This window comes from Telopea speciosissima, chromosome 7, assembly GCF_018873765.1.
Source record: "Telopea speciosissima isolate NSW1024214 ecotype Mountain lineage chromosome 7, Tspe_v1, whole genome shotgun sequence".
Lineage (NCBI taxonomy): Eukaryota > Viridiplantae > Streptophyta > Magnoliopsida > Proteales > Proteaceae > Telopea > Telopea speciosissima.
The window spans coordinates 35,643,920-35,668,647 of NC_057922.1; the positions used below are offsets into that span (position 1 = coordinate 35,643,920).

The 24,728-nt window shown below is 40.0% G+C and overlaps 1 protein-coding gene across 1 annotated transcript; it reads right to left on the bottom strand.

The window, feature by feature from the left end:
* Positions 1-20,005: 20,005 nt before the first annotated feature.
* On the bottom strand, positions 20,006-21,067 carry LOC122666910 (protein SRC2 homolog). Its single transcript, XM_043863018.1, has 2 exons — positions 21,039-21,067; positions 20,006-20,979 (listed from the first exon to the last, which is right to left on the bottom strand). The coding sequence occupies exon 2, from the start codon at positions 20,939-20,941 to the stop codon at positions 20,042-20,044; it is 900 nt and encodes a 299-aa protein (XP_043718953.1). The 5' UTR covers positions 20,942-20,979; positions 21,039-21,067; the 3' UTR covers positions 20,006-20,041.
* Positions 21,068-24,728: the final 3,661 nt, after the last annotated feature.

The window sequence follows — 24,728 nt, forward strand, 5'->3', positions numbered from 1 at the left end:
TATATAAGTAATTAGCAACTAAACCAATCCTTCAAACACATATAAAATTCCTCTCCTTTGACCAAAAATATATATTTTGATAACATTGACCCAAAAAATAAATCATAGTCATAGATGTCAATAAATTTTGGGTTCCATCTATTCTAGGGTGCCACCTTGTCACAGTTTTATTTATTGGGAACTTTCTTTGTCTCCTCATGTATTAAGTCCATGGTTTTAGGTATTGGGATCGTTTGGCCATCTAAATGATGACATATCATGATACCCGAACAGGGGAGGGCAAAATGGTTAGATAAAAATCCTGTTTGATACGATAGAATGGATGATCTGCATTAATATCGGTGATGACTGATACTGATGTCGATACCGTGCAAACGTGAATTCAAATCCTGGCAGTATGGAGTTTTATTTAAAGAAAAAAGAACTTTGTCGGAAATGTGGCCTACGCCAGCACTCCCATGAGTCTATTTCTCTCCTCCCCCATATAAAAGACACATATGCCCCCTTATTTTGAGGAGGAGAGAGAGCTGTCGTAGGCCATACTTCCGGACAGAAAACTGCTTACCTTTATTTAATTTTTCTTTTCAATTCAAATAAAACAGAAAATGAAAGAAGATCCAAAACTTTAATTTCTTAGGAAGGAAATCCTTGTGCCTGGTGCCTCATGCCTTACACTGAAATTTCTGTATAAATTGGGGTGAGACCTGATGATGTTTGGTAAGATTTATAACTTTTTCTTTTATGGATCGCTATGGGACATGGAGTGGTGAAGCTGCAAACTAGGTTAATTGAAAGGGAACAGGAAAATAGAAGATAACTGTATGGAAAGTGATTCGTTAGGGTTGTTTTTTTTCCCTATTGGTTCATATATGGTGCAGCCGGTTTTTTATAAATGGTTTCTATTCGATTAGCACCGGTGGTTTTTTGGTTTCAAACCGAATCAAAACCGAAAAGAGAACATATGAAATCAAAACCACACCATTTCTTTGTGGTCCGACTCAATTTGCTCATAAATAGTCGATTCCATTTTGACACCCTTATTTCTGGTGCCAAACTCTTCACTGTTTTCTATGTGGTTTGTAAATAATCCTTATTCCTGTGAAATATTTTCCATGGAATGATCCATGAATAATCAAATGTCTTGTAGGAAGTGGTGGTTAAAGGAATAGGATTTGATTCAATCTACTCTTGCCGCCATTGTTATAGAAACGAAACATGTGATAAGAATTTTTTTTGGCCGATACCTTAGCTGTTACCAAAATGGTATGCCGAATCAACGGATTGGCCGATACCAGGCCTAAAAAGAAAGAGCTTGTTCTTCCAACCCAACCGGATTTTGACCGTGCTATTCCTTCCGCCATGGTTCAGGGCTAGTTTAAATAAAGCACTAGCCCGAGGCTTACGAAGTGACCCAGGAAACTAGCTCTTCTCCTCAACCGGTTCAATTGTTCAATTGGAGCTAGCTATAGAGCGCACTGCTGATATGACCAATCCATATCCGTTACTAAATCGGTTTCTGCCTTGACCGATATCGTGAACTTAAACCATGGGTTGAATAAAGTGAGTTGACTTGAGAAGCCCATAAGCCCATAAGGTCATTAAGAGGTTGGATTACCAAAGAAAGAGGTTTTTAAGAGGATGCCAATTCTTCCATTCAAATATGGTGCTCCCTGTGGCTGGGTGCTGGATTTAGATTTGGTATGCCCACACTGTAACCCATGCCAACATGCCCTTGATGATCACCATCCCTCCATTGTCAAAAATTTTCAAATCAATTTGGCACACGTATCATTATCATTTTACAAGTTCAAAAAGGGTTTGAAAAGTCTAGGAAAAGGACTCCATTGACAATGGGCCATATTAGTTAAGCCAGCGCTCCAAAAATTTGAAAGACAGCTATCAAAGGCTCTTAAATCTATATAATATTTAATTTGTCAAATCATTGAGTCAATCACTTGATCTCCTAAGGACATGCACTCTAACCAGTAAGTCACCAACCAATTGACCAACTAGTTGTTTGCAAATCTTTAATTCACATAGCTAAAAAATGGTAAGGACCAAACATATGTGTGGATCTGTGAGATCTGACTTCAGAGAGGATCCTCACTAGATGATTGGTATGGATTATATACCTTTCCATCCAACCCAGATTGTCGAAAAGGAAGAACTTATATCAACAGCTCACCTGGTCCTTTCCCTTTCGCCTCCCCCAAGGATGTCAATCGGTACAATTTCGGGATATTGGTATGCTTTCAATACGGTACACTACACATATATCCCATACCGATATTGTATAGCAATTTGTTACGGTATCGGTATGAGATACCTAAATCGAATCGATTTAGTATTATTCAATACAATTATTTGGTATTATATTGGTACGATATGATATATTTTCAGTATTATGTCCATATCAATACCATACGTACCGAATACCAACTCAGTACAAGTATCTCATACCTATATCATACCGAATTTAGATAATTTGGTACAGAAACGGTATCAGTATGCAATACTTGGTACACATTGACACCCTTACGCCACCCCCCCTTCCCTTGCACTTTTTTTATAAAAAAAAAAAACGAAAGATAATCTAGGCTTTTCTCAGTTAGTTTGTATGTATGATAACCGATTTTTTCATAAAAAGGAAAAGTTTTCCTTCACTGCACAGTGAAAGTTCAGCTACCATCCTAGGGTTCACAAACCCCTATAGGGTTTTAGTATGTTCCCTAAAATAACCTCCTGCACACATATGAAGCCTGTGGTGAATGACTTCTCATTTGCAGTGGTTTAAGGAAAACGCGGTCCTTTCATAGAAGTTGCAAGGATAACAAACGCATCTAAGAGAAGGCAAAGACGAGTATGTGGAACCAAGGTTCAAGAGTATGGGATCGATTTCAATTCCAGTTGGAATGGAATAGGCTAGAATCAGTCAAATCCTTAGAAATGAAATCAAGAAGATGAAACAAATATTTAACAAAATCCGTGAATTGATGCTTCCACGTCCACTCATGTTGACCCCCGCACATAGAGAACTCTCTCCTTTTTCTTTCTTTCAATTATACTTAACAAAGGAACATATTTAATCCCACATCGGGTGTGGGTGTGTGTGTGGGCGTGTGTGTGTGTGGTGTGTTGTGTATATCCGCCATTCCACGGTCCTAAAAGTCGGTCAACTTTTTGGGATTGGTGTGTGGTTTGTGTGATTACACTTTCATCTAAAAAAAAAAAACATATTTAGCATGATTGAATGGACAAAAAGAATCTTCAGCCAAACAAATAAAGAAAATAAATTCTTCAACAATGAAAGTGGGGTCCTCCATAACTGGCAATTAGATGGGCTGACTAAAGCAATTTTTTTTCTAGGAAATAAAACCTACATATTTAAAATGAATTTTATTTTGTATAGAAACTTTATTAGAGGGTAAGAAGAAATAGGCCACCAAAATTTTGAATTGTATTTTTGAAAAATAAATTTTATTCACTTTTCTTCCTCTATTTGGGGGTTGGGCTTTGTTAGGTAAGGGGAGATGATGTTATTAAAGGGATTTTCTTACTGACATCTCTTAAGTAGGCATGTAAACAGATCGGATTCGGCTTGGATACAGATTGGATGTGATCGGATCCAGATATTCCCTGGCCGAACACGGATATCTCTAAATGGATTCGGATGGATGCAGATACGGATCGAATTTGGATTTTCGACCATCCGTTTACATCTCTGCCTTGTGTAATTTGGACCTTCCTCAACCTAGCGGATACAAGTCACTCTCAATCCATATCTTTTAGATCATGATTCTCTTTACCTCATATTCTAGAACCTATTGAATCTTCAAAAACCCTCAAGATCATTATTTACTTAAATTTTTTATAATTAAATAATCGGATTTTTATCGGAGTATTTGAATTTTTTTCCGAATATCTCTAAATAAATTCCTAAGTCCCTAAACGGATACGAATGCGGATCGAATTCGGATTTTCGATTATCCATTTAGATCCCTACTTTTAAGGTGTTAAATAATTTATGGGAGCGGGTTCCTACACTGCCTATGTGCTGACATATTACACCCTCACATTAATAGTGATATGTGTGGGGATGTGCAATTCCATTTTTGAGCTGGCGTTATGCACAACTTTTTCTCATAATTTATAATTAAAATTTTTTTTAATCCTTTTTAATACAACACACCTTTTTTTTTTCAACTAAGGTAAATCCTATCATTTCACATTGGTAGTATTTGAGACTTTAAAAAATGCACAAAACAATGTCAACTTTTGATAATGGCATGCATGGTAATAGTCACTTTTAAAGTATTTTAAAATTTATTTTTCTCCTAATTTAATTAACTTTTGAGAATGAGACAAGTGGCAATCAAAAAAGGCTTTCAAGTTCTTTTGATCGTTTATTTATAAAAACCCAACTTGAAGTCATTGTTATGATCTTTACATGATAAAAATCATAAAATGATAGGAGAAAGTTCCCCACTATGCTAGTGTGTGAAAGAATCTATGCACCACACCAATGGCTGTCAAAAAAAAAAAAAAAAAGATAGCATCTATGTAAAGTCCACATATTAAGGGAAACAACGAGAAAAAAAAAATTCTATGTGAGAAAAACTGTACTCTACATTATGGGAAAGTATTTTTCCCAACATGATTTATGTAGGTCACATTTGGTTGCACGGAAAATTAAAGGGAGGGAAAAAAAAAAAAAAACTCTTGTAATCACTACCTGATTGTAATGTTTAAACTACTTAAATTTCTATCTATATTTGGTAATGACACATTTTACATATAATTTTTATTTTACTTTTTAAACCAAAAAAATAAAGATGCAAAGTTAAGTGAAATTTCACTTCAATGCCCTTTAATTGATTGCAACCAAACAGAACCGCAGAGTGTAGTAACGATGCCTCTAAATGCCTCTAACCTTTCTTTTTTTTTGGGTAAAAACTAATCTATTGATAAGCACGTGAAGAACACACGGAAGATGAGCTACAAGTTTCAATCTACCACGGAGTGGAAAGAGGCCAAGCTGTCGTACACAGCACCGACAGGGCCTTCCAAGCTAGGGAGTCGGCCAAACCATTTGCCTCCCTAGAAATCCAAGAAAAGGAACAATTAAAAACAGTAGAAGACCAGAACTTGATGTCAGAAATAACTGGTTCCATGTTCTGCGGCACTCCTCTGGCATTATCAAGAAGGTAGGAGATAACATCTTTGTTGTCCGATTCGACGATGATATACTCAGTAGCCAACTCAATCCCTGTTAGAATATCGCTTTGAATGGCAAGAGCTTCCCCAACAGTAATCTCGTCAAAGTGGGCCAGCTCAGATTTTGCCACCTTGATCCTTCCTAAATGGTCCCTTATCACCACACCGATTCCACATTTGTTACCAAATGGAGCGAGGGGAAGCGTCAACATTGATCTTTATGAAAGGGCTAGCCGGGGGAACCCATTGCTGACCATCCGAATTTGGTGGAGGGGGTCTCGTGTTGATCTTGTTTGGAGGCTTCTTTGTCTTCCCAAATTCCTAGTTGACATTCAAAGTTGCCCCGACTACCTCAAGGGGATCCCAATTACGGCTACCGAAAGAAAATTCATTTTGAGCCCTCCAAAGGTACCAACCAACCCAACTAACAAGGCCTTCATTTAATTTACCTTCAACTTTACTCTCCTTGAAGAAGTCTTTCCATTGGACGATCCATTTGGAGAACTTGCTTGTTGGGCAGCAAGGGGGTTTGAGGGAGAGGGGACAACCAAACCATGCCGCTTGAGCAAATGGACAGTGCAAAAGAATGTGATCGATAGATTCCGATGGGGCTCCACATCTCATACATTGGGGATCTAAAGGCATTTTCCTCTTAACACATCCTTCTCCCTTTGCAAGACCATCCGTTGTTGCCCTCCACAAGAAAGAACTCACTTTGGGAAGAGTCTCACACCCCCAAATACGTTTCCAAACTTCAGGGGGCGTGGAGGCCCAATTACCTCCGGCTGATGAAGAAGGGCGATGGATAGCCTCCCTATCCTCTTTTTGCGAAGTACATGATAGGCTAATTTCACCAAGAATTTGCCATTCTTGGTCCCTCCCCATACAATCTCATCCTCCTTTGGAAACAAGGGGAGTTGGATTCGCATGATTGCTTCTTTGGTGTCAGTGCTGAATAGGGTATTAAGAATTTTCGGGTTCCACTTGATGTCCTCCTGAGAGATAAGGTCAGAAACCAATTGGAGATGGTTGTTGTTGGCTTGAGGGAAGGGGATACTAAAGTTAGGTAATGATGGAACCCATTTATCTTTCCATATGTTGATCCTATACCCAACACCCACCTTCCAATATAAACCTTCCTCAAGCGCTTTCCGGCCCTCCAACATGCTTCTCCAAGCCCATGAGGGGCTACTGCCCAGCCTTGCCTCCAAGAATCCACAGTTTGGAAAGTACACAGCTTTTGGAATGACATAGCTTATCCCATGAAAGCCAATGAGTTTTTGTGGTGTCCTCATCCCCGCCCCAAAAGAAGTATGAAGCCATCTTGCAGACCCGGGTATGATGCGAACTTGGGAGCTGAAAATGGGAGGTGGCATAACTTGCAATGGGCATAGCTGCTGCAAAATCTCCCTCCCTATATGAGAAAGGAAACGCTTGGACCATCCACCCAACCTGCTAGCCGTTCGGTCGTTGATCTCATGAAATAGGTCTTTTTTGCTTACTCCAATGACTGAGGGAAGCCCCAAGTACTTGGATGGACCATCAACATAGGGGTGCCTGAGGATCCTAGAAAACCATCTCTTCAGGCGGGGCACGGTATTAAGGCTGAAGCAAAGACTAGATTTCTTGGCATTGAGGGCTTGACCACTAGCTCTGCAGTAGACTTCAATTAAATCCCTAACATTATGGAGTTCTTGTAACTTAACCTCCGAAAAGACAAGGCAATCATCTGCAAATAGGAGGTGGGATGTCGGCCTACTTTTATTCCTCACACGGATACCGTGAATCTGCCCTTGAGCTTCCCCTTATTCCAGTAAACTGCTCATGGCTTGGGCACATAAAACAAACAAAGCCGAGGAGAGTGGGTCCCCCCTATCTGATCCCACACGAGGGTTCAAAAGATCCTCTAACTACCCCATTGATAATAAGAAAGTAGCGTACTGAAGTGACATAAGCCATAATCAACCCCACAAATCTGGCAGAGAAACTAAAACAGTTAAGGAGTCTCTGGAGGAATGGCCATTCCACCCTATCATATGCCCTTCGCATATCCAACTTTAGAATTGCCAACTTCTTCTTGCCCTTCTTCTTCTTGTTCACATAATGAAAAACCTCATGTGCTATGAACACATTATCAGATATCTGTCGGTCAGGAACAAAAGCCGATTGGGACGGCGAGATCATTTGAGGGAGGACCATCTTCAATCTAGATGCTAGAATTTTTGTGATTACCTTGACCACCATCCCGCACAAACTGATAAGCCTAAAATGATCAAGCTCCTCCGGAAGGGCTGACTTGGTGATAAGACATATAAGGGTCTCATTGTAACTTGGGAGAAGAGAACCTGTAGAGAAGAAACTCACAACAAATGCATACAAGTCCACATGGGTTAGGTCCCAAAATTTTTGGAAAAACAAGGGGGGGTGGAAGCCGTCCACACCTAGGGCCTTAAGGGAACCCATTACAAAAAGAGCTTGTTTTACCTCCTCCATTGTAGGCAAAGCACACAACCATTCATTGTCCTCTTCTCTTACGCTTGGATCCATCGATCAAAGGACTACCTCGATAGCTTCCTCATCAATTCCTTTGGATTTGAAGAGGCTTTCGTAATAGGCCTCTAAGCTCTTGTAGATGGCTGATTCCGATGAGGACCATTCACCGGAAGGGAGTTTAATCTTGAGGATTCGGTTTTATTGTCGCCGCTGGATGGTAGTAGCATGGAAGAACGCCGTATTCTTGTCTCCCCCTTGAAGCCACTCAATTCTGGACTATTGGCGCCAAAATTCCTCCTCACACGCCAAAGCATCTTCGAGCCTTTTAGAAAGCTCATTCTCCTTAAACTAAGATGCTACCCATGTTGGAAGATTCTGGAGATCAGCCAGTTCTTGCTTCATCTTCTGAATAGAAGATTGGAGGTGGCCAAAAGTCTCTTTGTTCCATGCCCTCAGATTTTCTTCACATAAAGCTAACTTCTTCTGCAACACAAGGGAAGGAACCCCTTGCAAAGGGCTTTCCCAACTTGTGGTAATAATCCTCTCACAATCCAAGTGACGGAGCCACATCGATTGGAAGCGAAATGGATGAGGACCCTTTGGCGGTTGCCCCTGTGTGTCAATCAGAATTGGGGAATGATCCGAACCAAGAGCTGCCCAGGTAAAACCATAGATTCGGGGAAACTCATCCACCATTCAACATTTGATAAGGCACGGTCCAGCCGGATCCTAATGTTCGCAGCTCCTAGTCTCTTGTTACTCCAAGTAAATACGGGCCCTTGAGCTCCCAAGTCCATTAACTAACACCCTTCCACCATGTTTCGGATTTGAAAAACATCTGTACTTCCTTTGCAGTTGCCGCCATCCTTCTTGTGCCAGGCCAAAAACGAATTAAAATCTCCAAGGCAAATCCACTTTTCACTTCTCCCTTGGCTCAGACCCAATATAGTGTCCCAAACTTATTGTCTATGTGTTACACTCGCACCCCAGATATACCCCTATACCCCGGGGCAGTTTAGACCTTTACCTAAGGGGCAATGCCACTGTGGCACTGGACAACACCTGTAACCTTAGACTTAAAATATTACTAAAAGTATCCCCTCGAAGACTTGGAAGTATGGGTCAAAGCCCCGTAACTTTTCTTGAAGTTTGGGCCCTAACAGCAGCACCGAAGTCACGAACGGACTCACTCGTACTGAATCCGCTCGAGGATCCGCCCGTGCTGTCATCTACTTTTTTGGTTCCTTTTTTCGTGGGACCCACATCCCCGTATCCCGGACACTATAATCAGACCTTTGGACCATATGGATCCCTACCATTGCCATTAGATGGTTAGTTGAACCATGAAAATGGGCCCATAAAGCATAACTTAAATGAATAATGGGTTTTATATACCCTAACCTAAACCAAGCAGACCTTAGTGGACAATTAAGTCCCATGGACTTAGGGTACACCCCAAACATGACCTAATAGACCTAATGGTCATAACTAAGGCCAAACAAACCCTAAGACCTAACTAAAACCCATTTAAAGACCTAAGGGCCACTAAGTGTTTGGGGGGTGCCTAAACCAAACATGGCCTAATGCCCATTTGACCCTTAAAAGGATAAGAGAATCCTTATTCTCTTATCTCTCCCCCTCCTAACTAAACCGTGGAGGAGAAGAGACAAGAGAAAAGGAGAAGAAGAAGTAGAAGTAGGAGAGGAATAGGAGGGGAAGGGAAGAAGATGGAAGCCATGCCAAGATGGCTGGCTGCCCCACATCTCCTCCCCAAACTGGCCGGACCCAAGGGAGAAGAGATGGAGATGATGGATGGAAGGAAAATCTCACTAAGGTAAGACTCCAAGCTTGGAATCTCTCTCTCCATTTCCATTTTTGTATTTTGATGAGTTCTTGAGCCTGAGCTAACCTAGGGTTCCATTTGGGACTCAAGGTAATGCTTGACCCTAATTGGGAGCTCTAATGGAGCTAATCTAGACCTCTAAGTGCTACAATTGCAGCCATTATTGGTGAATCCTTGGACCTAAGCCATGAAACCCAACCCTTGGACTAATTTGAGACCAAACCTTATAGGATCTTGGATCCTTGAGGTGAGCCTAGGACCTAGTGACCCTAGGAAGGCTTAGACACCCCTCCCTTGTCCCTGAGAGCTTGGGGCACTCCAAGCTTCAAGCTAGAGCAAAAGCCCTCTGGAATCTCGGAAGAGACTATCGGCGGATGGACGATCGGATCCACCAATCGTGGTACCGTCTGTCAGTCCGCCCAGTATAACCCCTATGTGTTGAACTGCCTGGATGAAGGAACGGACTAAAGTCTGTTGCATCCGCCCGAGGCCAGTTGCTTTCGGGTATGTCTCAGGGATTGAACGGATGCAGGGGCGAACCCAAGAAGCACATCCGCCCATTGATCCGCTCCCTTTTAGGTGTGGCTCAGGTGTCGAACGGATGCACGACTGGATTCAAGTGAAATGTTCTGCTCGTGGGTCCGCTCGCTCTGTTTTACTTTTTAGCCTGAACGGAGTCAGGGATGGACTCACCTCTGCTAAAACCGTCCGTGAGTCCGCTCGTGCTGTCTTGGTTGAAATCCGATTTTAATCTCGAGGGCCTAGTATGGGACCCTTCTATGCATGCTTTAATGATTGTTTTTGTATTCCTAGGCTACCCAACTCGATGGATAGCGGGGAGCCCAAGTGAGATTCATGTCAACCACACATGGCGATGCCCGTGTTAGGTGAGTGGGTTCTGGGTGATTTGTTGGGCTTGAATATATATTTAATATGAAATCATAAGCATGCTATTATATATTTATAAGCATTGTGCGCATTGCATTATTATCCAAATGTGATCCATTATGAATGTGATAGTATGCTCACCATTGTATCGGGCTACAGTGTCGGGTGCGCCGGTACTGAAACCCCAATTTATTTAAATTATGAAAATTGTTATATGTCATTTTGATCTGTATGTGTCATGCCGTGCCGGTACCCGGGTACTAGATGGAATGGGACGTTGGTGCACCCAGAATATCTCTCAGGATGATAGGACTTGCATATAGTATATCTGCGGCTAGGATGCTTGTTCCCTTATGCTACGACCCTTACCAACAGGGGTTTATGTGTTGGATAGTCTGAGCACCTGTGGTCTGTGGAGGTGGGAGAGGCCAGGACAGGGGTAGTGATGGCTATCGGGGTTTGCCACTAGGTGGTCATGATGGCTTCTACCGGCATAGGTCCCCTCGCGATAATTGAGGTTTCACTGGGGCGATAGGATAAGTGACCCTCAGTGTCTCCCGAGTTATCACAGTAGCATACACTTTACCGATAGAATTGTTTGCTAGGTGGAAAATGAATCTAACATTAGCATGCATCATTCTGCTTGATATTGTTTGTGTGATGTATGCGCATTCCCCTTTGTTCCCTCACTAGTTAGTGTAGCTAACCCCGTTATGCAATCCCTTTTTAATTGCTATGCAGGAGGTACCACTTAGATGAGCACCGTTGAATGCGAATCAAGTGGAGCCGGTGACTGTGACTTAGATGTAGACGTACACCCAAGATTGGTGCCCTTGTAGCAATTATTTATCATTAAATTTTCTGTCTTCATTCCACACTCATGTATAAACTATGTGTTTATTTAGAGGAGAGATTGAATGGTTATATTTATGAACAGTGTATTATCTATTATCTTTAGAAAACCGCTGCTCTATAATTTCACATGATTTAATAAAATTTCGCTTCCGCTAACTCTGTATTTGGAACGACTTATTCCATATTGGTACGTTCATTTCTGTTATCAATATGTGATGACAGGGTGGATTGTGGCTCGGGATACTGTATCTGTGATCCTGGTAGGTATTGGGATGACACGGGTTGTCTCAGTCACCCCCTATGTGGTAGTATATATATTACATCGGGATGGGGGCGTGACACTATGTGCCCTGATAGGGTCACCATAAATGCAAGACATAAAGAAATTTGGGGTGCTGGTTGAAGATACTAAGCAGTCAATGACTCTGGAATTTGAGAACACCGGAACTTTAAATGGTTCCTTCCAGAATATGCATAAGCCCTCAGCCGCTCCTACTAGAGGGACAATAAACATTCCATTCAGATACAGACTCCTTTTAATCCGCTCTAACTTCTGATCCGCACTTTTGGTTTCCATTAAAAATATCACATCCGGTTTCTCATATTTGGAGAGGTTCTTGAGGGAACGAACTGTCAAAGGCCTCCCCAGTCCTCTGCAGTTCCAACTCAGAATTTTCATTGCTTCCCTTGGGGCTGCGAGTCTGCAGTTCCCACGGGGGTTTCCAATAAAAAATGCTCCATGTCTTGCTCCTTAGTGCTCTGTGATTGACGAAAGGCCTCAATACTCTAACTATTACATCCTAATTCCTATGTTAATCACCTATGACTCTAATATCAACTTGTGATGTATACAATCAGAAAATGTTGTTGTAAGGCACGGTTTCAAAAATCAGGAATCGGATTGGTGAGTTGCCCTATTCAGATCAGAATTGGTTATAATTGTTCTCAACTTCAGTTGTTCTCAATTTCAATCAATCCAATAGGTCGATTCATGCCAAGAAACCCTAGAATCACTGAGTTTTCAGATCTGAAAGCCAATTATAGGGCTCTAATTAGGATCGATTCAAGATTCAATATCCGATTTTGAGTTTTGAAACATTGTTAAAGTTCTACAAAGAATACTTAGGATTAGCTATGTGATATTGTGATTAATCCACCATGAAGCGGCTTCCAATGTTGGATGAAATAAATGACCTTCAATGTCGGTGACTTACAAACATAAGTTCTAAGAATTAGAATCAGATTATTAACCTTCCACTTAAAACCAATTTGTTCGAAGTGGGGTGGCCTTTTGTGGCTCTTATACTAGATAGTTGCAGCACCCATAGTCGATGAGGGATCATTGCCTCAATACAAATATAGTTGCACTAGATTCAATCCTCAATTTTCAACTCATTCCGGCAGAATCAGGGTCGCCAATTTCACTTACATGAACCTTTCTTATAGTACATAGCTTATTTCAACCGTAATATCCACCATCTATTGGGAGAACTTTGGGCATCAACTTGGTATAAGAATCTAAAGATGAAAAATTGAGGCCGCCATTAAAGAATAGTGGGAGCTCTAGTTGGATTCATTTCACAATTTCGGAGTCCATTTAATATAACAGTGATTTCATCTTTATCTAGCTGTTCTAATAGGCCCTTCGGGATTTGTTGTATTTTATTCACTGAAGTTTAAAAATACTTCCTTATTTTTAGCTTTGTCCGACGTTGATCGATTTTAACTGATGTCGATATTTTTCATTATGTCTCTCGAAGGGATTCATTGTTGGCCAAACAACGGTCCAGGGATCAAACCATGGTTCCCTAGGGAGACCAAGATATTTATCTTTAGGGTTTTGCACGCCCTGGGTTAGCCCATGGTGTCCCATGGGTGCCCCATTTTAATTTTAGGATTTCCCATGGTCGCCCATGGGAACCCTGGTGCATCCCTATTAGGGTTTCTCCTTCCCTATTGCATTCTATAAAATTAATTATCACAATAGGGACGGAGAAATTCGTCTCTAGTCCATCACATGGCAAGAGGGATCCATCCCATAATCGAATGCGCAGCAGGAATTAATCGATTCGAGTTTCTTTCGCATCCCATAAATATTAATAATCAATGAACAGAAGGAATTAATAAAAAACAGCTAACCTGGTAAGCCTCAAGTGTTGCTCCTCCAATAGACAGTGGTTCTTCCTCCAATGAGCGTTCCAAGCAAACAGATCTGAACCTCCAATGGTGCTACCAAGGTTCTACACGCCAATCCCAGATGCCCTCAAAATCCTCAGCACAAATCTAGGGTTTCACAAACCCTAACTCTCAAACACAGGTGAGAGAAGCAAGAAGAAGAAGAGAGATCACAAGAGGGAGAGAGAGAAACCAAAAACGTAAGAGAGAGAGAGTGTCTGCTCCAAAAACGTGGAGAGCTGCTCTCTTCTACATTTTATGGTCCCCTATTTATAATAATAGGGTTTAATTAAATCCTAGATAGATTTAATAGAGTCCTAATGAGAATCTGACTCTCTCTCTCTCAGTCTGGCAGTTCTGTTTAAACTCAAAGTGCTGCACAGGTGAAGAAGCAGAATCTAATAGGGAAAGTATTAATTAGATTCTTTATTTAATTATTAATGGATAATTACAATTAACACCAAATCCATTAATTAAATAAAGAGCCAATTAAATTAGCAAATTCCAAATAACTCCCTATATGACAACAATTTATCATATACAACCCCCCACTAATCAACACCATCATTATGGAATCTAGGGCATGTACACATGTACTGCCAAACCTCAATCCATAGTACATGTCCATATAAGAGCGTCTGTGCATCCGATCGGATCCCGCAAAACTCGATAAAACACTTTATTTGAAATAACTATAAATAATGTATCATTTTATGTAAAATAAATTTTGCAAAACCATTTCCAAAACGGTACTGGATCCAGATTCTGATCCGACCATGCACAGACAGTCTCTATCTTGGTGTTTTCCAATCGGGCAGTGGTGACCGTGTTGGATAACTCCTTCACTCACAAAGTGTTCACGCATTCCCAGAACACCGACTTTGACTCGCTTGAGTCTCAGTCATTGATGAACCAAAGAATGCGATCACACTTTGCAGTGACAGGGTTCCCTCAGGTACAGGGTGTCGGTGACACATGTCTATCTCTTCCTACATCTGGCAGTAATACATGAGGGAATCGACAAAGTAGATTCTTCGCCAATGCACACATCAAACATGTGAGCACCCGCATTCGTACCCTGACATCACATGTCTAGGCATACCCAATGCGACGACCATATGATAAGGGTGCCCAGCCCAAACCCTAGTCGTGACTACCATTTTAAGTATTACTTACGGACACATAATGCTCAAAAAGTTTATATCGCATGCGACAATATTAAACTAAAATTTATAAATATTCAATACAAAGGTGAACCGGATTGAACCGGACCAAACCGAACCGAGTTTGATGGACACACACTTGTCCAACACTCATCCCTTGGAAAGGGTGTCTCCAATGGGTCCTTTTCCTCTATATATAGAGGATGCTTTTGGATACTTTGTATGAAATTTACAAGTGTTGTTACATACTCTCTCTTGTACTCAATTTCTTTCAAGTTTTCACAAGTTCTTCTCAAGTTTTTTTTCTAGTTTTTAATTGTTTTGAGAAATCCTATTATTGACTAAGCACAACCCGCATGTGTCTCGACGAAATCCAGTAAGTGAGTACAACGACTACTGGAGGGGCTTAGGGACTATTTTATCTTGAAGGTTGATCTACAAAAACCTGTATTGCACCATAAGGAAAAAGGAATGCTACCCGGTCGTGTATTGTGGCATATAACTGCACCTAGACACAGCCCTTATTCGAAATGATTGGCACACCCCTGGTATTTCCATGAGAGTGGGGCGGTCATTTCATGCCCGACTGTGTCTGGGCACAGGTACACATCCCAACACATGACCGGGTGGAGTTCTTTCTCCCTTAACATAATATGTGTGAAATACTAAAAATTTTTTATTCAATAAACTTAGGCATCTGACTACAAGAGATACGTTTCAATAATCTTATACTATTTTACCAACTAAAAGAGGGAAACAATGACCAAAGTTGAATATCAAACATAATTCAACACCGAATCGAAGAAGGGGTTAAAATATTTTATTAAATCGGGTGTCCCCGCCGATTTTCGATTCAAATCGACTGATTCACCCATTCCAATTCCGGTACCTCAAAACTTGTATGGGATTCTACCTTTTATAGATTCTTCATTCTTTTGTAATTATATGCTCTCTTATCATTTGCCGCAATTGGATTTTGGAATAGATTCTTCATTCTTTTGTAATTATATTCTCTCTTTATCATATTGGCGAAAATGGATTTGGGAAATGTGTGTCTACCCAGCAACAAAGGTTCAGTTTGTTTCAACATTATAAAATCTTAATTTTTATTTATAGAATTTATTTTGTATTTCTTTATAGTTTTCATTTTTGGGAAAAAAGATTTTGTGGCGAAAGCGTGCATGTTGCGGTCAGATACAAAGAGAGGCAAAATGACTACCTCACCCCTTATGAAAGATAGAAATGTCCATCCTACTATTGCATCTGCGTATGCTCCCATTGACCACCACACATGTGCAAACCACGCTCCCCATAAAGAGCTCTTTCCCTTTTCTTTCTTTCAACTAAACAAAGGAACATATTTTGCATGGTTGAATAAAAAAATCTTCAGCCAAACAAGTAAAGAGAAAAAATTATTCAACAATGAAACTGGTGTCTCCATAAGTGATAATTAGATAGATTGACATGAAAGAAAAAAAAATTTCTAGGAAATAAAACCTAGACATTTAAAATGGATATTCTTTTGAATAGAAACTTTATTGGAGGATAAGAAGAAACAGCCCACCAAAATTTTGAATTGTATTTTAGAAAATTAAACTCTATTTCATCATTTTATTCACCTATTAGGGGGTTGGGTTGGATTAAATTTCTCTTCAATTCCTGACATGTTCAATATGGTGCACTTCCGGGGGTGTGGTGTAGGTTTTTTTTCCCTCTTTCTCTGTTCCCCTATTTGGGGGTTCCCATTAAATTTTTTTCATCTTTCTTCTTGGGTAAGAGGGGATGATTTTATTAAAGGGATTTTCTTATTGATACCTTTTAAGATGTTAAATAATTTATAATCTTAATTTTTTTTTTCCCTTTTTAATGCAACTCATCTTTTTTTCCCATCTACGGTAAATCTTATCATTTCACATTAGTACCTTTGGACTGTTTAGAGGTATCAAGTTTGCTAGGATAGCCCTTGAAATCTCACACCTTTTTACTGATGACACATTTATATTTTGCTGAGCCACTGCGGAAGATCTCAATACTATTAAGGATATTCTGGACTTATTTGCTGACCTTTTAGGACAAGAGATCAATTGGACAAAAGTGGTATTTGGTTTAGCAGAAATGTTTTTATTTCTAATAAACGGACTTTGTGCTGGATTATTAGTATTAAAGAAATGGACAAGTCTTCTTCCTACCTTGGGACCAAATTATTTATTTTTCGTTCAAAAGTCAAAGATCTTTCTTATATTGTTAATAGGGTAAATCAAAGACTTGCATCATGGAAAACTAACTTCTTATCTCATGTAGGTCGCCGTGTGCTGATTCAATCGGTTCTATCTTCGATCCCCTCCTACATCATGTCATGCTTCTCTCTTCCTCTCAAAATGTGCCGATCCTTGGACTCCATCTACGGTAAATTTTGGAATAATAGTATAACCTCTAGGAAATTGACCCTGATTGCCTAGGTTAAAATCTACAGACCATCTTCTGCTGGGGGTTTGGGAATTAGAAAAGCCTCAATCCAAAACTCGGCATTAATCCTTAAATTAGGATGGAGACTAATTACCCAACCATCTTTCCTATGGTCCCAAGTCCTTGAAGCAAAGTATTTCCCCCCATAAATCCATCTTCAGTCCTAAGGTTTTGACCAAACATGGGTCATGGACTTGGAACAGTTTCGCTCGATGTCTCCCAACTTTGGTACGCATTCTTTTCCGAAGGATAGGTAATGGCAATACTACTGACTTCTGGAATGACCCGTGGATTCCTACAATAAAGGATCACTCTAATCCTATTTCTCTAAATTTAAATCTGCGACACGACATGGTAAGTCATTTTTTGTAATTCTATGCTTTGGAATATACCCTTACTTTCTGACACTCTTCCAATTTCTTTTGTTCAAAGAATTACTAATATCCCTTTGTCTTTTGATGATGAACAATGGTGATGCACTCCTGCCAAAGACGATAGATTTTCAACTAAACGAGTAGCCAATTTTCTTATTTTTAATTATTTTCACCAAAATTTCAGACATACCAAATGGTGGAAATTCTTTTGAAAATTACCTATTCATCCCAAGTTAAAGATATTCTTTTGGTGTGTTATAAATACAGGAATTCCAACAAGAGGAATTCTCTCAAATTGGATGACAATCAATCCTAATTGTGTTCTTTGTGGATCCTCGCCTCGGTGGAATCCATTTGGCACATTCTCCTTTCTTGTCCGTGGGCCAAGCACATATGGACTGTTGGACCTCTGGGACTACGAACTGAGCATTTGTCCTTTTCTTCTATTGAATCTTCGTGCATCCATTATTTATATGATAGATCTCCTGATAAGCGATCCTTATCTTGGTTTTTCTCGGTTTTTATTATCTCATGCTATTTTATTTGGGAGCTTCGTAACAAGGTCTTATTTGAAAAAACAAAACCTGATCCTTGGCGCATTATGTGTTTAATTAACCGTTGGATCTCTGACCTAAACATCTCCCCCCTCTTATAGATACTACTGTTAATTGTTTTGATAACATAATATATCCTAACAATTTTGAAAATATACTATTCCCAGACAATCCTATCTTATGTTGCACAGGATCTTTTGAACCAAGGCTAGACAACTCATCCTGAACTTTTTGTCTAATTCCGCAAGGAAATATCATTTTGATAGCTATAAGAAAGATGGTAGGTCATCATCCTTTGGAACCAGAACTCATGGCACTGTTGAAGGGTATGAAGCAAGCTCAAGATTTTGACCTCCATATACGAGAAATTTGGTGTTCATGCGAGGAAGTTTTGCTTTTTGTTCCTCAGCCCAAGAAACATCCTTGGCCGTAGCCTTGTTTCATTACTCTATAATATTAACTCTATTGTACAGGATGGCTCTTTGGTTCACCTCACCAGGGATAACGTTTTAATTTTTTTCGTTATCCACGATGTCCATAACTAATGTACATAGCTCATTCCCAACTGTACCCTTATATTTTATTTTCTTCTTATAAAAAAAAGGAACAATGTTCTCTGTGCCAGGGGTGCAGGCTACGCCCAGACACATAGGGGTGGATACAATGACCATCCTACCCCCCTGAATAACAGGCGCATGTAGCCTATGATGCGGCTAGAGAAAATGAGCCCAAAAAATAAACTTAAAAAAACCCTTTTAATAATGACAAGGTAAGTCACTTCCATCCAGAGTACTTTAAAACACATTTTTTTTGGGGTGCTGTTCTTTGGGCTGCACCGTAACCTGCGCCCAGGCACATGGGGATGGACGTAATGACCACCCTGCCCATACCCTGCCCATTGTACAGGCTACCCACGTACCTGAGCCCAAGCTGCAGCCAAAAAAAAGGCGTGAGAAGATTCCCACTATGCCAATGTGGGGACCACACCAATGGTTGTCAGAAAAAAGGTTTCCTCTATATAAAGTCTACATATTAAGGGAAGCAGAGAGAAATAGGTATCATCTATGTAAATCTCACTTCCCCGATTCCTTTAATTTCTTTGCAACCAACCAAACGGAGCCGTAGTGTGACAGCGGATGCCTCTAAAACTAGTACATCCTAATTCCTGTGTTAATCACTTACGACTCTATCATCAGATTATTCGAAATCGGATCGGTGAGTTGGCTTATTCGGATTATAATTGACCACAATCGCTCCAGATGTCGATCAATCCAAAATACGGTCGATTCATGCCAAAAAAACCTATTAAAATCTCTGAATTTTCAGATCTGGGCCGATTATAGGGCTCTTGGGTCAGATTCACCTATTCAATCTACAAAGAAATTCTTAGGCTTAGCTATGTGATATTGTGTTCTAATCCACTATGAAGCGGATTTCAATGTTTAGATGAAATAAATTACCTTCAATGTCGGCGACTTACAGACATTGTTCTAAGAATCAGATAGAGTGCGCTGGATTCGATCCTCAATTTCCGGCTGAAACCAGAATCAGCGGCGCCTATTCCGCTTACATGAAGCTTGCTTACAGTACATAGCTTAATCCAACCGTAATACCCATCATCATCAATCGGGAGAACTTTTGAGTCTCAACTTGGTATAAGAATCTAAGGATGAAAACTGAGTTCGCCATTACAGAATAGTGGGAGCTCTGGTTGGATTCACTTCACGATTTCGGAGTTCATTACTAATGGGCTCTTCAAGATCCCTATTACATGTTTGATGGAAGTACATACTGTATAGCATCTAAAACTCTGCCTGAAAAAAAACTTACAATAGAATCAAGAAGCGACACAAAATTTGTACTCCACAGAGAGGAAGAAGAGGAAGAAGATAACGAAAATCTGTCGAGCGATCAAGCAAATTCTATAAAGGAATTGTAAGGTTCGCATAGCCCAAACTAGTTACATACAGCGAAGGAAAGAAATTCAAAACAAAAGGGGGAAAACAAGATTAGAAATCAAAAGCCACCACCACAACCACCACCGCCACAACCACCACCACCACCACAACCACCTCCACCACAACCACCTCCATGACCAGCGTCAGAAATCATATCCCCAATCAAAAGACCTCCAAGCGCTCCTCCCAGCAATCCAGCTCCCAATCCCAACCCAGCCCTATTCTTCTTTTTCGGCTGCTGCACCTGCTGCGGTGGATACCCATAACCTGGTGGAGGTGGAGGGAATGGGTACGCCCCTTGGGGTGGATACCCATACCCTGCCACCGGCTGAGGATATCCCGTTGGCGGCGGATACGCTCCTTGCGGCGGCGGCGGATACGCTCCTTGCGGTGGCGGCTGATAAGGTGGATAACCAGCGGCCCCTGTCGGAGGATACACACTACTAGACCCAGCTGCTGCATACGCTGCACTGGTCCCTGCTGCAGCCGGGTAAGCTGTAACAGGTTCACCTGCTTTCGATACTTCCGGCAACGGAGCAGTAACTTTGTCGCCAAACTTATACGAGAAATTTAATTGGCCTTTGGCTTTTCCATTAGGTTTCCTGACCTGATAACTGACGAATTGTGCAGAATTTCCTTTACCGGCGCTATCAAGCAGCTCCTTGACGGGGACATGTACATCGCCGATTTCTTTATCGCCACCGAGACTGCGATCGCAACGTAATTGAAAGACAAGAACAAGACCGTTCTTCTGAGCCGCGATTTCATCGATGTTGAATTTCATATGGAAATTCCAATTAGGGTTCGTACCGCCTTCTTTGTCGATTGGAGTCTTCTGTTTGGTCCGGGAATCACCACCGAGAGTAACAACGACATAAACGTCCATCTTGCCGAACAGATTAACATCTTTGATATCTTTAGCAGAGATAACTGTGATTTCTAATGGTCGATATTCCATATTTCAGAGAAAAAAAACCAGATCAGAGAGAAGATGAAAGAAGAAAGATAAGAAAAACAAGAAGACCCAGGAGAGAAGATGAAAGAAGAAAAGATAAGAACAAGAAAACCTCGAAGAAGACGATTGGTGAATTTATAAGAACAGATAAGAAACTGAAAGAGTTCTTGTAGTGAAAAGGAAACCAACTGCCTTAAGGAAACGGTGACGCGTTGGCTAAATTTCTAAGGAACCTTTAATACTTATCAGTTGGACCGCGTTTTCGAGAAAATTACACAGGATGCCATCCTCGATCCTTCCTATCATTCCCCGGATCGTCCGAGTCAAGGCATATTTGGCCGATTCAAATTGATATCCTACCGATTTGACCAGGACCAATCCGGATCCTGATATTTATCAGGTTTTAAAATCTTGAAAGTAAAGGGTGCGAAGTCCGTTTAGTAACGGCGGTAGTTAGGGCTTGGTGCACTGCACTGTGAGTTAACAAAGACTGAGTCAACGTCCGTGACTTAACCAGTGGGATTAACTATGATTAGTTTGAAACTAACCATGCTTCTTTTCGTGCCGGCGAGATATTTATATTTTAATAAGGTGTGCAAGGAAGTAGAAGATTTTGGAAAGGTTCCAACTTCCAACCTCCACGGCCATAGGGTGATAGGCCAAAAGGTTTGACTTTCAAAGTATATTCCCTTTGGATGTTGATCCCTTCTTGGGGGATGACTTCACTTGGAAAGTCATATTGCTTTCACATGCGTACAATATACTCTAGATGCACGGTTCCAAGAATTGGAATCGGAGTTGAATCGGTGGAAGATTCGGATTTGAATGATCTCGATTTCAATTTCTATCAATCTAAAACGGATTGTCTGTAAGGTGATTCTACATATTTGAATTGTAAGGACCCATATGATTATTAAGAAGAAGAAGAAAAAACATCTATAATTGTTATAGAGTGTGTAATACAATGTGCGCATCATTTTCCATTGAAAAGAGCAATTGAGTATTTTGATTTACCAAATCAGATTAGATGGATTATTAGCCCACAAAGTCTTTTTTTTTTTTGGTAGAAAACCCACAAAGTCATTAATAGGTAAAGAAAATGGTTTATAAGAGGATTGATTTTGTCCAATTTAAACATGATGTTACTTGTGGTATGTAGGGTTTTAGTGCATGATATCAACTAGTGTCGATACGATTACTGATATCAATACGGATTAATCATATCTCACCGATTTGTCCTTCAAAATATCAATATGAGATTTTTTTAGGACAGTATATTCTCTCTTATTTTGATATCAATGATAACTTATTGATGAACGATATCGATACAACCAATCCAACCCGATACAGTAGATTTAATGCTCCCTCATACTAAAATCCTTGCCAATATGTCCTTAATGATCACCATCCATCGATTGTCAAAATTTTAAATCATTTTAACATCCCTAGATGTCATTGTAGGAGACTAGAAGTTTAGAAGACTTCAAAAAATTTAATGAGAAAAACAAGTTTGTAAAAAGTATAGGAAAGGGACTCTTAAGAACAAATTTGAACAAGTCTAGGAAAGAGAATCAATTGAAAAACCAAAGAGACTTTAAGAGGGAATTCCATATAAAATAGGGCTTACAGCTAAGATGGCTCATCAAAATTCCTTAGATGGCTATAAAAATGGGACATAGATAAATCTAATGCTAACTTGTCAAATCATTTATACAAACAACTTAAAAAAGTGCACAAATATACATTGTGTCTAGCGCGTGATTGTGTTTATGACTTCTGAGGGTCCTTACCTAGGATAGGTCTCCTCTGTGGCACGGCAGGACATCCGGTGCACATCGAACGGCTGCACGCAACCTAACATTAGGGCAGTGTATGAGATTGCGTGTGTGGGGCAGCAGGGTCATCCGATGTGCTGGACACCTTGCCCCACCACAGATGATCTGGTTCCCTCACCCAGATAATCAGTACCTACAATACTGAACTTTTCATCGGTTCATGCAATTAAAAAATGACATAAATTACATATTATGTGGCATACAAGGTTTGAGGAATCGAGGTATCCGCAGATTCGTATTGATATCAATAGAGACCAACGTTGATTCTTGACTGATCCTGTATTTTTGGATCGATACAAATCAAGATTAAAAATATAAAAACAATTATTCTTTTTTTTTTTGTGAAAAAAACATAGGTCAATCTGTCTAATCCAAATCGATACAGATTGATCCGATCCCAATACATTACTAAAACCCTGGTGGCCTGTGTGAGACTTGAAAGTGTACTCACACACGAGTCGGGATCCTCTCCAACTCATTGGAGAACCCAATGACCCATCCAACTGCTGGGGGCGGCTGGGGACGTTGTACGTGCCCAGCCATTGGATGCTCATTGGAGAGGATCCGAACTAACTCACACACATAATTGGTCTATATAATATAGCATTCTTCAACTCCTTTTATTTTTTTTATTATTATTATTTATTTTGGATAAATTACAAAAAGACTAAATTAACAAGGAAGAGGAAAAACCATCCACATCCTTCCAATTCATATTCTTGAAAAGGAAGAACATATATCAACCTCTATCTTGCCTCTTGGTCCTTTCTCATTCACCCAACCTTCCTTGTTTTTTAAGTTCAAGAAAAAATGATCTAGGTTTTTCTCAGTCGGTTTATAAGACTAAGTTTTCCTTATTTCCCATGGCTGTGACTTTCGGATGATTGGGAGAGGGTATCATGCACGACTTAGGCTTTGTCCCATAAGAGGGATGCTTAATGACCCTAGAATGGTGGTGGTGACCTTCCACCCACCAGTATAGGAAAATTTTCCCCCAATTTATATTTCTGGTAAACCTTCTTTTTTTTTTGTTTGTTTTTTTTTTCCTTTTCTTTTGTAAACGGTTTTTTCATGAAAGTTGAAAAGGTAGAGTCACTAAGAGAAGGCCAAACCGGGACTGATACGCCAAAGAATATGGAATTCCACCTTTATATTCTTACTCCTTTTATAAAATATTTGCATAAATGGATTTTGGTGATGGGTATGTTTACCAGCAACAATGCTCATTTTGTTTAACATTATAAAATTTATTTATTACTTAATTGAATTTTATTTTTTTAAATTATACTTAACAATAGAACATAGTTAGGCATGATTGAATAAATGAAAAATCTTCAGCCAAGCAAAGGAATTTATCCAAACGATGACATTGATCCCTTTTAAGTGGAAATAAGATAACACCCCCTTTTTTTTCTTTTTTTTTGTTTGATAAACAATACTCAAAAGTTTAAAATGAATGTTATTTTGAAGGATCTAGTTTCTCTTCACCCATGGTGAAAAAGAATCTCTTGGTCCACCCCATCTAATCCTCTCATTGGAATGAAAAAGGGTGTCTATGGATCATGAACAACGAATGATGGGATTTAATGATGAGCCCAAAGTCCTTGATTAAGAGATCTCTCTTCACCTAGGTAAGGAAACGTGTATTCCTATCTTGACTAGAAATTTAATTAGAGGGAAGGGTAAAAGCCCAAATACCCATTAAAATTTATTTCCACTATTTTTGGTATTGGCGGCGTGAGTTAAAGATGCACAGGCGTGCCATAATATGAATTGAATCTAACTTCTAATCAGTGTCTTGGTCGCTCCAAGGACATTTAAATGTAAAGATTGCAATGCCAAGAAGAAGAAAAAGAAATTAAATTGCTTACTTACAGAACGTATCTGTTGAAGTCTTTACAACTCACCTAATCCGAATTGATGAGGCTTACAACTTAGTATTTACACTACTACTA

Coding starts and splice junctions, on each gene's coding strand:
- LOC122666910 (XM_043863018.1), bottom strand. CDS start 20,941: ATGGAATATCGACCATTAGAAATCACAGTTATCTCTGCTAAAGATATC.